The sequence below is a fragment of the Melanotaenia boesemani genome, chromosome 10, assembly GCF_017639745.1.
Source record: "Melanotaenia boesemani isolate fMelBoe1 chromosome 10, fMelBoe1.pri, whole genome shotgun sequence".
Taxonomy (NCBI): domain Eukaryota; kingdom Metazoa; phylum Chordata; class Actinopteri; order Atheriniformes; family Melanotaeniidae; genus Melanotaenia; species Melanotaenia boesemani.
Window position 1 is genome coordinate 24,721,014 of NC_055691.1, and position 14,865 is coordinate 24,735,878.

General features: G+C 41.0%; 1 protein-coding gene across 1 annotated transcript in view; it reads left to right on the plus strand.

Annotated features, from left to right (window-relative positions):
• The window catches only part of syt7a (synaptotagmin VIIa), a 75,631-nt gene that overhangs the window by 46,068 nt on the left and 14,698 nt on the right, over positions 1 to 14,865 (plus strand). Inside the window, exons 4-6 of the mRNA XM_041998173.1 lie at positions 832 to 966; positions 5,549 to 5,565; positions 13,849 to 13,873. Coding sequence (XP_041854107.1) covers positions 832 to 966; positions 5,549 to 5,565; positions 13,849 to 13,873 — 177 coding nt within the window. The remainder of the gene's footprint in view (positions 1 to 831; positions 967 to 5,548; positions 5,566 to 13,848; positions 13,874 to 14,865) is intronic.

Sequence of the window (14,865 nt, forward strand, 5' to 3'; positions counted from 1 at the left end):
TCATCCCTACTTCTCTATGGCTTGATTTTGCCTCAGCTATTTTTTACAGTGCTTTTCTTTTTCTTTATTTTGTATAGTCAATTTTAAGTACTAAAAACAGGCTTCTTTTTGTAAATGTATTTTGACTTGGGTTCTTCAATATCCTAATTTTTGCATTCTCTTTCTCACTGGCTCCAGCAGCATTGGTGTGCTCTGTTGGTCATTTCAGCTTCAACCTCTTCCTTGTTATGCAATGTCTTTCTCTCCTGCTCTGTCTGTGTGCAACAGCTTTGACCACTTCTGTGTGACTTCTATGACATTAGTGAATTGCTCAGCCGTTTTCCTTCTCTACTTTGACTTTTTATCTCTTTTCCTTGTGTCTCATGTTCATGCTTTCACAATGCTCATGCCAAGGATGGGGGGCAGACTTCTTAATGTCAAACGTTATTCATGATTTGTGTCATTCTTGATGAACAGAAATATAATCACATGCTGCATATTTTAATTAGATTATGATTTTTTTTTTTTGCTATCTATCTCTCTTTGTCTTTGCTAGTGTGCATTGCTTTATGAAAAGCTCCTGTGATTGCCTTTTTTCCCTCCAGGCTGGCCTGTTTTTATTTTTAAATCCAACCACTACAGTGACTTGTGTACTTCAGGTAGAAAACGTGACTTAGATCTTGGCCTGTTTTGTTTCAAACCCACCTTTGATGCAGCTGTAAGAACAATCCTCATCCTCAAGTTAAGCCCGGCATTGTCTCCACAAGGAGGAGCACCTGTTGCGAAAACTTGGTTGGTACCAAGGCTGTTCGTAGTTTTGTTTCTCTGACCTTTCTCTCTCTTTGGCCACAGTGATCTAGACAGAGACTTTTGGAATAACAATGACAGCAGCACAGTGCAGCAGAGGTGGAGCTCATATCCGCCCAAGGAGTTCGTACTAAACATTTCTCCCTATGCCCCATATGGAGATCCTCGCCTCACGCTCAAGTGAGTCTTGGTCCAAGTCTGGTAAGAGACTTCCCCCTGAGCAGGGCTGTAACGAGGCAGGGGCAGTACCAGTCTCGCATTTCCTTCTATTCTCCATCTTCCTCCTTTCTTTGCCATCCCTGTCTCCCTCTTCCCACTTCACACCATCCCCTTTCCTTTCTTAGTCACCACACTAGTCGCTCATCCATTTGAAACATTGGATATGGATGGTAGTTGTTTTAATAATCTCGATTATGTTTCTATCCCTCAAAACAGAATCCTCTCATGGGTAATTGGGGATATTTAGCCACAGGCTTTTTGAAAAAGCCCATTTCATAAATGTCACAGCTTTGCAATCTAACAAAGTGCACATTTGCAGACCTGTATATGTATAATGTCATTTCTATCATCACTAGTAACAACATCAACAATAATAACCCCTCCAGTGTTGTTACACTTGAGGGCAGAGATGATTACTAATGATTAGTCATAATTTGGTTGGGAAATGTAAGCATAGGAAATGCCACACACGCACAATACAGAATCCTAGGAAAGTCATTTGGCTATTACTGCAGTGACAAAGCAGCACAGCTACATAATCCGCCTTCGGCAAGTTTCTGCTGCTTCTCCTCATATTGTGTCACCTTTAAATGAAGCACATGTTCAGACGCCCCCTCACTCCCTACAGCCCTGCCGATCCACGCTAACTCCTGACTTCTAACCTCTCACCTTTCTCCCATGGAGTGACCATGGAGACGGACAACCCTCATAGCTTTTACTCTCCAAAAGTGTGCATACCAACCTAACCAACCTTTTCTATCGTCTTTGTACCCTCTCGTCCTTTGCTTGTGTTAACTGAAATCTGCCGGTTGTTGTTGCTTTCGTTGTGGAGGGTTGACCGTTGCACCAGGTTACAGTGTGGTGCCATTGCTCACTGTAGTTCACATCCATCTGTGGCTTTTCTTCAATTCCCATAATGTGTACTGCACTAACATTCACTTTAACTGCATCTCCTGTCTATCATTTTGGGAGACAAGATAACAGTGTTTTTCTTTTTTTTTTTTCTTTTTTTACAATGAAATTCTTTTTTTTTTCATTCACTTGGTACTTGAATCCAATAAAACACTAGCAAGGTCATACCTATTTTCCTCTGGGCAGTGAAAGGACTATAAGCTTAGACATCCATCTACCAAGCATCTGTCTGATAAAGAGTCTAATAACTGGTCATCTTTACTAGACCTGGTTTTGATGAGTGTGTGTTAGATTGCCTGGAGAGAGGAAGCAGTAGTGTGCTTATAAACGCAGTGGATGGAAACTCTGCCTTAGGATGATGGCTGCTGATCTCAGAACGCCAGCTTTAGACCTTTTGTGTTTCTGTGCTGAGAGGTTTATTCTTTATAAAGCTCTCAAGGTTGTCATGTTTGCTCATAAATTTGTTTTTCAGCAGGTCCTGCCTTCACATGGAAAAAAATAGGTGGACTTTTCCCTCAACAAATGGGAACAATGATCTGCACTTTCACTTGTTTGTGAGCCAGTAAAAATACAGACTTTCAATTAAAACATGACTACATTATAATGATAATTCACACAAGGAGAGGCAGGAACAACCTCCTGACTCCAGCCAATAATATGTCGCTAAAGCCAACAGACAGCTGGGAAATCATTTCCTTTTAAAGATCCTCTTGAGATCAGCAGCTTTTAGTCTCTGTAATGACACTGGGCCTCATTTAGTCCATCTCCTTGTTAGAGTATTGCTTTGATTTGAGGTTCATTTTGAGCACTTTCTTCACACAGGTTGGAAAAATGGTTGTAATGATATGACACAGGCCATTTTTCAAATTTTGTGTAATCATATTTAATCAGTTTGATAAACTTGTGACTATATCTCTTAAAAATTACTTGCATTCTCAGCTCAGCTCAGCTACAAAACATGACTCAAACCTGAAGTTCTAAATATTACTATGAACATGCTTAAAGATTCATGACCCTATATATTTATGGCTTTCTAGCTGTAATAAAGAGTAAACACATTCACCTTGTGTTCGGCTCAGTAAATGAGGCTCATATGTCCTGCGTTGACCGTCACTCTGGCAGCGTCATCCATGCTGTTGTGATTGATGATGTATCCACGTGCAGCATCATGCCACTTGGTCAAAGTTAAATGTGAAAGGTGACCTTAATGGAAGTTTAGCCCCCTATGACTGCACACATACACACCAAGAGGCAAATTTAAAGTGCCTCTTGCTTTGTGTGTCCAGGAACAGAGGAGCTATGCATATTAATGAAATGTAGTCATGTCACCAGAGGGCACTAATGTTCTTTAATTTTGATCATCACTGCACCAGTTCTGAGACGAAAGCTGAGCTGACAGCTGCTTTTAATGTGAGTACTGATTAATTTCGGTACCTTGGTCCTCTTCTGGAGGCCAGTATGATTAGATCCTATGTCCTATGATACTTTCCTTTTTCTAATGTGGTGCATTTATGTCACTTCAACCTAATAAATTAATGTCCCTGATTCTAAGAGGTGTTTAAATGATAAGCTTATATTTCAAAAGTCAAATTGCACTGATCAAAGTCCAAAAGTAGATTGGACTTTTATAGTAATGGGCGCAAACTTTAAAAACTGTTCATAACATCTCACATAAGTTGATCACTTACTTATGAGACACTCCCATTATTTTAGCACATCCCAAGGTCCAAGTATAATAATGAATGACAAAAAGAAAACTAAATGACTAGTGTCTGCACACTGTAGCCATTGAAGTATTAGTCCTCAAGGCCCAAAGGAGAAACTTGTTGCTGGTTTTCCACCCTCCACAGGCTCCCTCAAAATTCCCCCCCTACTTCCTCTCCTTGCCTTCCTCTCCTCACCCCACTCTTCCTCCACACTGGAGTCCAGACCTCTTTCATCCACCTGCCTCTCATTTGGCCTGGAAAACTAGGCCTGCCCCTTCACACACTCTACTGATCTGTCTCACCTCCTTAGACATGTGGTTGCTCAATCTATTTTCCTGTGTGTGTGTTTGTGTGTGTCTTTCTCACGCTCTGGTCTTTTTCTCCTCTGCCTGTCATTATTCTCCTTCTCCTGTACCGTCTGTCTGCTGTGGGATCTCTGCACCCTGTCTCTTTCCCTTAGTGGGGCAGTGTCAGGGGGTCAGAAGGGGGCAGCAACTGGGCATGGGGATGCTGGGGGGGGTCCTTATCGCAGCGACAGCGTGAAGAGCATGGTGACAGAGGGAGCGAAGGCCGGGATGTGGCAGACTGTCCAGGGCCACATGCAGTCTGGAGGATTGAGACCCAGCAAGTGAGTTCAGAACTGAAGATCGAAAAAAGCAACCATTTCGGTTACATTTCAGTTGCAAAGACACCTCACTCTTATGCAAATGTTATACTTTCAAGTTTTTCCCTTAGCAGCTGCATTGATTACATGAATGAATCCATTCTGAGAAGAAACACATAAACAAGTCAAGTTCAGAAAGGAGGGTAGTGAAGCTTAGGTGAGAAGACGAGCGTGTGGGTACCACTTAGGGTGTTAGCACTGGGGGAAACTTGAGCTCTCATCAGCAAAAGATAATAATAGTTACACATGCTGTATCACACTGACCCAAACCTTCAGCTGACACAGGTAGCCCAGCTGCATGGTGCAGTTTCCTGTATGAACCTGGCATAGTATCATTTATTCATATAAGGAATTGCTTTGGCTCCAGGTAAAGAATGCAGCACAAATAGTGAGTCACAAACTGAACCAAAGTATGAAATACTGCTAAGTCAACTTTTAATAAATATCTAGGCTAAAATATAAAGATTTTGTTGATGTATCCCACAGCCATGACGTCCGTAATGTTGGGTCTATATTCGGCATGCTGTAAATGAGGCAGTTACAAACTGGTTCTTTGTGATTTTCTTCACCTTCCATTGGCACTTTGTGCCTGCGATATCTTCCTCCACAACACATTTATGCTCATCACTACCTCACTCCCTCCTTCTCTTCTCCTCTCATCTTTCTTTTTGCCCCCTGTCTATAATTGGATTCTATTTTCAGGCTGCTATAAGCGTCTGTGTCTCTTGTGTTTGTGTCTCGCACCCCATTTTTTTGTCTCTCCTCCATCATCACCCTCTGCTCTTATTCTTGCCATCACTTTCTCCATCTTTCTGTCGCCATGCAAAATCACTTTGTGCACTTTCACATCTTTCTATTTTTCCTTTAAACTGGTTAAGTTCTGCAACACCTTTCATTGTTCTTCTTTTTTGTGACTAAATATGATGGATCTCTCTAAAAGTTATGTGAGATGAGGTAATGCAAAGTGGAGTAAACTGCACCTAACTGATGCAAGTAACTCTCTCATGACCTGATTCTGGTTGTCTGGGTTACACAGAGATCTAAGAGAGGAGGATATATTTAGTCAGTAGAAGAAAATAGAAAATGAGATGATGAGAGGTACTTTAGAGACTTGAAAACACAGAAACTGTGTATCTAAGCAATTAAAAACAAGTGAATAGCACAGTATGATCTGTCAGATACATTCATGTGAATGACATTTTAGGAAAGGCAATTAGCCAATTAAACAGCATTTATGAAGGGGAGGAGTGGAAAACGGGAGGCTGACAGAGGGAGGGCGTCTGTAAAACTTGGTTGGCTGTTGCGATGTCTCTAGAGGTTCAGCATGTATTTAAAAGACGAAAAATACTTAGAGAGAAAGGAAGAGAGTGTCAGAGATGGAAATGTTGACTGGCGATTAGAGGAAATGGGGATCTCTCATCAGACCAAAAAACCGATATCAGGGAGGCCCGGAAGCTGCAAAACCACGACCAACACGCCTCGACGCGGTCACGTGGCACAGAACCGCTCCACGCCCGTACGGACAGTGAACATCCGGCCGCTGCCACTGCGAAACATACCTGCATGCAAACAGCACTCTCAAACTGCGCATACACGCAAGGGCCAATCACGTCTGACGCAGACGCACAAGAGCAGCTCACAGTCTACACACGGCTGCTCGACACAGCCCCAAGAGCAGAGCACAGCACACAGCGATCATCACTCAGGCTGCACCTTCTACTGCTATTTCTGCTACTGCTGTTACTGCTGCTGCCTTACGTTGCTCTCTTTCTCTCTCCTCCTCCTCCTGTCTCCACCTGCTAACACTCCTCCCTCTGGCTCCTCTACTTTGCCTTCAAATACCATCATCCTTCTTTCTTCTTCTTCTCCCATCCTAAAATCTTCAACTTCCTGTTTGGATGAACTTTCCTGTTTGTATCCTGATGTCAACCTGACTTCTCCTGCGCCCCACGACTGCCCTGTACCACCTTGTCTGATCTCTGATGATTCTTTACCTCTTTTCTTCACCTCATCCTCTGACCTCACAACATCTGACCAACTCACCTCTTCTTGCCTCGGGTGTTCTTCCACCCCTCATTCTTCCTCTTCTACCTCTGACTCTTTTGCACCTTCTCATAATCCAATTCTCTGCCGGCCATGGCCTTCTACACGCTCTCTTTCTTCCCTCCTCCTCTGCCCTCCCAGCTTCGGGGATCCAGTCTTATCCTATGCCTCCACTCTGGAGCACATCCCCTCTGGGCCAGCCCGGCCACGGACGCTGCTACGCCAGCAGAGTCTTCAGCAGCCTCTCATCCACCCTTCAGGCCCTGGTCTCTGCCACCCCCCCGCCACATCCCAGAGTTTGGGACAATTACACACTGCACCTGGACAGCCTGGGGGAGGCGGGGGTGCTGGGAAAGGAGAGGGAGGTGGCAGCAGAGGTGAGGGTGGGAGTGCAGGTACACGAGGCGGTCCGCAAGGTGCACGGGGCAGCCCAGCAGGAGCAGGTGCCTCTCGCTATAGGGGAGGTGGAGTAGGAGGGTGCTCGCGTGCAAATCCCGGCAGCTGGGATTACATGATGGACCAGATCAAGAATCGCGGCCTGGATGTCAAGTCCTTCCTGTGAGTCTCAATAAGTCTTCATTCATATCACAGCTTTTTTTTTAAATGACACCTATTTAGGCCTATGTCTTCCTGTCTTACCATATATATAACTCACGTTATAGAGTTATTTTAAAGTTTGTGTAATGTATGTCTTAAGTGTGTAGTGCTTTAAGAACAAATAGTTTAATATGAATCTGTTCCTGTACTAATTTACCTGCATTTAAATGCATTCATGGGGGAAACAAAACACAATTCCTCTTCCTTCAGGTGTTTTCTTAAAGTTTGCCTCTGACATCTAGGGAAGGATATTACTTCTGCCAGTCAAAATGTGTACAGCATGCTTGTGTGTATGCATATGAGAAAGTTCACATGTCTGTGAGATTGTTTGAAGCTGAGTTTAGTTTTTGCTGTTGATGTAGTTTTGTGTAAATCTTCCTGTACAATGAGGCAAGGAGATGTGCAGCGTACAGTTACAAAGCCAATTCAGTCCATGTTATAGCTGGTAATAATGTAGGATGATGAAACTAAATGCAAATAAGGAAGCAATGAATGAGCTTATATGAAAAAGCTATTAAAAATGTAAATGAGCGTAGAGTTATGAAAGTAAATAGGCTGTTGTTTTTAAGCTCTTAACAATGTGGTTGTATTGGAGGTGGATAAAAGCCTTTATTAAGGCATCATATCATACTGAAATTAATTATCTATGTTTATTAGATTTTATTTAAGAGGCTGGAAATACTAACTAAATCTAAGTGTTTAAATACAATATCATTAATTGCAGCTTTCAACATTTCCTGATATCAGTGCATAGTGCCGTGTCTCTGAAGAGCTGTAATAAAGCACAAACCTTCTTATTGAGCAGTCTGTTAAATAAACATTGGTTCTATTTTTAGAAAGTCATGTGGATGAAAAATGGCAAGGAGGTGCGACATATTGTGGGCTGCTTCCATCCCATTCTGTGGGAGAATTGTTAAATGGATACGCTGTACGCTCTGCTAAACAGTAACATCTGTTTTCATGGCATTCGGCCTGTCTGCTGGAGTTGTCTGTAAAGAACAGAGCTAGTGGTTCTACTTCATAATATTCCTGAGAAGGTGTCATAAAACATCACAATACATTTATAATGGCAGTATCTTATCCAATTAGACAATGTTATCTGTGAGTCATCCCTTCAAATGACTGCTAAATATCCCACTTAGGAAGCATATAATGCATTTCTATTCATATTGCATGTGTAAGTGTAACTGAAATGGCACCTTTTTCAGGTGTCACTAAAACTTTTTTGCTAATAAATCATTGTCTGGTGCCTGTGCTGTCAGCCTGCTGATGTATGTGCGACTTTGTGTACTTCACACACCCTGACCACGTCACTGTGCATCAGTAGAAGAACAAGGGTTAAGCAGCTGTGTGTAGATTTGTGTTAACCCTGACACATTGATCTTATGTCACCAGCACCATTACTTCTGCAACATATTGTTGCTCCATGCCTAGAGGAGGTGGGGAGGGCAGATAAGGGAGACAGAGGCTGATGAAGGGATGGATGAGCAAGGACACTGTCTAGGTGCAGCATGTGCTCAATGTGCACTGAATCAGTTTTACTGTAGCTTTTCACCATTCGTTTCTCTTTTTTATGTCCTTTAAAGCTTCTCTGGGCATCACAGCTGAACTAATGCCAGTGGCTAACCAAGCATCTGCCATGTACCACACCATGCAATCGCCAAGGTCACTGACAATATCGCTCATGATCGTCAGCAGCAGTGCTCATCATTGTAAATGTGACTTTGAGGTCATTGTTGGTGTATTTCCGCCTCTTACATCAACACCTCTTATGATTGATGACAGAGAGGTCCAGTAATAGACTTGACCCATTGTTCAAGATTGTTAATTTTGATCTTGGCCAGATTTTCTTTCTGGGTGAATTATTTCTCAATGACTATGCTGATGTCATTGACACAGAAATCTAGCCGGTCAGAAGGTATGATCAAATGGATCCCTTTGGAGAGGGTATTCATTCCTATTTTTGGCTTATAATCAATAGTTTATCTCAGCGTCATTTTTGTCTTTTCCCTCTCTTGCCTCTGCTTCCTTGACATGAGGTGCATTAAGTGAAGTGGTTTAGTAATTATGTTGAGTGTAAATGCTTTTCTTAAAAGGGATAACAGTGCCAGTACACGTATAAGGACCATATTTTTTTGTGTCAATTTTTCAATTCACCTGAAATGTTTCAAATTAGACATTCAAAAAGTATGGCTTTAAACTTGAAACTTTCAGCTTTAATTTGTATTCACGTGTAAACTGAAGGAAGTAATTAAAGTTACAGCTATTTATAGCAATTACAGCTCTTCCATATGTAACCCCCCCCCTTCAGTGACTTGAATGCAATTAGACAAATAAACATAGCTATAAATAACATGTCAATATTTAATTATTTGAAAATTATCCTTCACAGCCAATGACTTCTTAAAGCTGGGAATTCATGGACATGGCCAAGGAGGGTGTTTTGCAGCACTTCACTGCAACAGTCTAAAGTTGTTTGTTTCTGTTTTAAATCAAATGAAAAGCATCTCGGTTGGGTGGAGATCAGGTAATGCAGCAGTTGCAGATATATATCATATATCACTTCTTTTCTTTAAAAAATATCTGGGATGATTTTTGTTTAAAGTTTTGGATCATTATCCGTCTGCACTGCAATATTGTGCCCAACTGGGCAAAATCCAATATCGTCTTTTTGCTCTTTCAGTCTTATAAACGGTTTGCACCTTGTGGTGAAACTACTGTAATTGTTCTTGTGGTGTCTTCTTTTCATGATAGTCATGGGCGATGATATGTCTACTTTCTGTAGAACTATCTTCTCTTGGCTGAATGCTTTGAAGGTTTTTCTTTTCTTAATACAGAAATAGCCTGCAATCATCCTCTACTGTTGGACATCCAGGCCTTTTTATGTTGCTGAGCTCATCAGCACATTTTTTAATTCCCCGAATGAACCCAAATGTTCCTGCTGTCCTTTTGATTTATTTTGTTTGTTCAGCCTAGCAATAGCCTTTTTCACTACCAAGAGCTATGTTGACCATCCAGGGTCAACAGCAACTTCCAAAAACAAATGCTACACTTTGAGTTAACACTTGACTATTTACCGTTTTAATGGGTAAATACATAATGACACAATAGGCTACATGTACTCGAAAAAGACAATTTATTTATTTCTAAACCCTCCACACAATTTTCATGTAAATATGATGTCTGATCTTAAAACCTTTATTGATTTTTATAAATCTAGCTTGAATACACTTAGGTAAACAGCTAAAATAGTAAAAAAAATTGTGCTAGGAAGATGATGATACACCTTAATGACTTCTGTTAAACTACTGAGTATCAGTAACACCAATCGTAAAATGACCTAATTTTTGACAGGTGGTGTCAGTGACTTTTTTTTAATCTCAACAAAAGAGGGTTACCATACATACGATTTAGGAGCCCCTAGTGCTGATGTATAACAGCAAGATCATTAAAAAGACTTTGAGGTGCCGCAAAGTATTCGATGGCGTGTGAAAGAGATGAAATAGCCAAGTTTAGGGTGATATCTCTCCACAGCTTGGCAGCACCACATTTTCTCAGCAGAGATATTGTAACGCAGTCGGGGGCTTAAGCTATAGAACCGTGGGTGTAGATGACAGAAAGGCAGGAAGGAGGCAGTGATGAGGAGGCAGAGAATTAAGTGTAAGGGGATAGGGATGAGGGGGGAAAAGGGGATTTGGACAACTCTAGCCGAATAGAGAAGATGAAATGAGAAGAGTGAGAGAGCAGTGACCCAGAAAGCAGCGACACACACGTACACCTCCAGATACTCTATTGCTCAAATAGAAACAATTAGTCCAGATCTGCTTAATGAGGCTTAATTAAATCTTAACTCTGGAGAAAGACGGCTTGCATGTTCAGTGGGAAGGGTGAATCTGGAGGGAAAGCAGAAGGCAGGTAAAATAACTAGATAAATTACTGTGTGTGTGGGTTGTGTGTTTTGTTGGTGTGGATGCATCAACACCTTATACTCATGTGGAGGCTGATACACAAGCTGCTGAATATCACATCCATTACGAATCATTAATTAATCACCTTGTTGTCTGTAGGATATGAATACAGACTGTACCTGTTGTCGGCACAGTTCGTTAAATGATTATGTCATTATTAATCTGGCCTTTCACTTTAAGGTATCTTCTTAATATCCTTCCCTGGACAGAGTGCTTATTGCTGGGATGTTTTGTGTCTTTTTCAGACTGTTTTCTCTGTTACTGCTGCTTCTGTTTACTGTCATTTGGTCACTTATTGTTCCGCCGCCTCTCAGCCTTCTGTCCTCTCTGCCACCTAAAATGACCTCTCCTTCTCCTCCCCCCCCCCCCCCCCGCACCACACTTTCTTCATGCTCGATTCCTCTATCCCTTGCATCTGTGCTCTCTTCTCGCTTCTCTTTCTATCTCTGTTTTCTATCTATTGTATGTTTTTTTTTTTATGGGGAGCCAGTGAAGGGAAGCTGGTGGTCCTGGCTTTGGCCATTGGTGTGGCAGAGCAAGATGACTTTGCCAATATCCCTGACCTGCAGGAAACAGCGCAGGCAGCACCACCAACCAATCAGGAGCCCCCTCCTGAGAAGAGGTACCAGATATTGTATGAGAATGCGTGTGTGTGTGTGTGTGTGTGTGTGTGTGTGTGTGTGTGTGGGTGGGTGTGTCAGAGAGAAAGAGAGTGAAAGAGCAGGGTTGAAGTGATAGGATGGGAAGGTATTAAAGTGAAATAAAGGGTTGATTTTAGAATCTGTGTGGAAAAGAGTAGTTTTGGTTGGCAGTGTTTTCAGTGAGTCACTGCACTTAAGTGTATTGTGCCACAGACCTGCACCTGAAATAGCAGCTCACCACTCTGTTACAGGAATAAAAACGAGAGCTGACTATGAAACCAAATGTTGGAAAAACACTTGTGTAATGCTGAGATGAGTAGAAAAGATAAAAGATTGGGGTAGTTTGCTGAAAAGCAGTAATGAGCTCATAAATCAGTAGTGAGATGCTCAGTGGCACTCCAGTCATTTTTCACTCTTAGTGGCAAAATTTCAGTCAGACAAATAAAACTGATCTTCCATACAAGTGTTTTTTTTTATGACCATGGTAATTATCTCTCTTGTCATAATGGCATTTTCCTTCTTCATTTTCTTCTCTAATTTTTCTTTTGTTTTTCACCTCTGCATTTTTGAGACCTCCTACTGGTAATTGTCATATTTCCCTTGCATTTTCTTGCTTTTATCAGTTTGCCTCTTTTTGTTCTTGTGTTCTTCTTTCCCTCATGCTCATTAGCTTCCTTCAATCACCCTCTGCTGCTCTGAGAGTCTCATCTCTGTAGCTCCACAGAGGGGCCCAGAGAGCTTCCTCATTATTCCACAACATGTTAGTCACTTACATAAACATGCAGCTAAAAATAAACCCTTTCCTTGTCAGCCAACTTACAAACTAGAAGTAAAAAATATTTCCTCTAATCTATGAGGATGCACCAGCCTTGCTCGCATCTTCCCATCCACTGAAATAATTGGGTTTGCATTCTGTTGAGGAATAGGACCAGTTTTAATAAATGAATTCAGTGGGTGTGTCTTGTGAGGCAAATGGCTCAAGCTACATGGCAACGAATGGTAGCTAGATTATTTGAACCAGCATGTAACACCACAGCAAAATCCTGTGTTTTCTCCCGCCTCAGGCACATGCGACACACTCAAGTTTTCCCTGCAGCTCTATTAGGCAGTTTTGACCTCACTTTGATTCTGTGACAAACAGGAGACAATTTGAAGATGCATAACATGTCACACCTTAAAACCAAATGGCAGAGAAGGATGAATAAATTCTGATGTACTCGTCACGCTGATTATTCCTCTTTTACAAGTGTTTTAACAGTTTGACACATGAATAAAAACTAGGTCTCCACTACCATACAGATGGAAGCTGTTTTCTTTTCCAGACTGCACAGCTGCAGACTAACTCTCCACTCAGGACCAAATTGTCCTCCTTGAGCACATATAAAAAGTAAATGATTAAATAAATAACTTTATTTTTTTTTTACCATTATTGCACCACTATGCCAACAGTGAGATTGTGTATGTGTGTGCGGATTTTAGAGTCTTGTCCCCGAGCATTCTTTAACCAATGTTCTGCATCGAGTCACAAACACACAAATGCTTTTGTGAACACCAAAACTATCTCCATTGTTCAGGATTACAGTGAAACCCACAAAGCCGCGAAGGAAAGCAATTTTTCTGTGTAATTTGCTGTGCACACTACATCTGGCCTTTCCGACTTTTTTGTGTTCACCTAGAAACCTCCTTAAATGGGTTGTGAAATCTGTTAATAGACTAAACAGCAAGCAGAAACCAGCATGTGGCCCACAGGATCCGTCTTGTGATTAAGAGGGGCTAAGTGCGTTGTGGTATTTTCAGGATTAACCTGCAGTTCATTTAATTTCTTTCTTTTAAAACAGAACTAGTGGCAGTTTACAGTCTGTGCACAATAGAGAACGAGTAAAGATTTGACTCTTTTAAAGGCTTTGAGATTGTTGACATGTCTATTTTTTACCTGAGACATAAACTAATTCCGTTTGAGCCACTTCTTGTTTTTTTACTCAATATGAGTAGTACATGGGGGATAATTGGCTGCTAAATTTAGAAGCTTAAATAAATGTTATATGTTGTTTCTTAGAAATATCGGTATATGCGTGCTGGGCGTTTATTGCACCCTGTTATTCACAGATGTCTAAACATGGTTTAGTATATTGTTCATTCTAAACAAGGCTCTCAAGTAGAAGAAAAAATCTGCTTTTCCATTCATCTCTGGCCATCTACAACATGTGTACAGCCATATCATCCTATGCATTCACACATCACTCATTTTTTCTCCATTACTTATGTTACACCTGATGTATTTATTATTCTTAGTTTGAACAACATGTCACTAGGAAAGCCAAACACAAAGCCTGTGAAGTTAATGTGATTAGTTAATGTGGCGTCTCATATGTTAAAACCATCAGTGCCAACATCAAAGTGAATTCTTTCTGCTCCTGATGAATAGCAAAGAGCTGCTTTGTGCACAACTAATATGAGTTGCCCTACATAAGTCATACAGCCAGTGGTAGCTTAGTAGCCTACATAGATAAAATACAAATGTCAGTACTTGTATTTGACTCTTATAGCAGTAGATATAGCTGTGATGCATTATTAAAGGTTTCTCCAGTAGTTTTTATTATTTATAGTACGTTATCAGTAAACAACAGCAAGTTGCACAATTTCTCTGAGATGCAAACCACAGCAAAACTGAAAACGCAACCCCAAAAACAAACATGCAAAAATAAATAAACGAAACAACAACAACAATAATAATAATAATAATAATAATAATAATAATAGAACCCTTATTACATTTAAATCACTTCTTTACGTATCATAGAATTTAAAAACATTGTCCATGCCTGCTCTTCGCATGTGGGTTGGAGCCCACCCTACTAGCTAGTAGACCAGAGGCAGGATACACCCCAGACAGGTTGCCTGTCCATCACAGACATAAAGAAACTGAAGGGAGAATTCACTTCAGTAAATAGCATCAGAGAGTTAAATAGCTATCTGATAAAGGCAACAGCAATGTGCAGTGTGGACTGTTTCACATTCTCCTGTACAGTAACAGTAACAACAGTAATAACAAGGTATGTAGTATAAAACACTCCTCCAAACAAAGTTACACAATTTCTAACCCAGAAAAGAGGGGAGCAGGCAGTCAGATTAGCACCAACAGAATACATAATATAATCATCAGTTAATATCAACAGTCCTCCAAAAAAGGAAAGTTTTTAATTTGGATTTAAAGGTGTCAACAGATGTGTGTATTTGAGTGCAACTAGTAAAGAGTTCAATAAGTGGAAGTCTGTGATCTGGTTATAGCTAACTGTGGATTTTAGTGGTTGATCAGATCAGTAAAACCG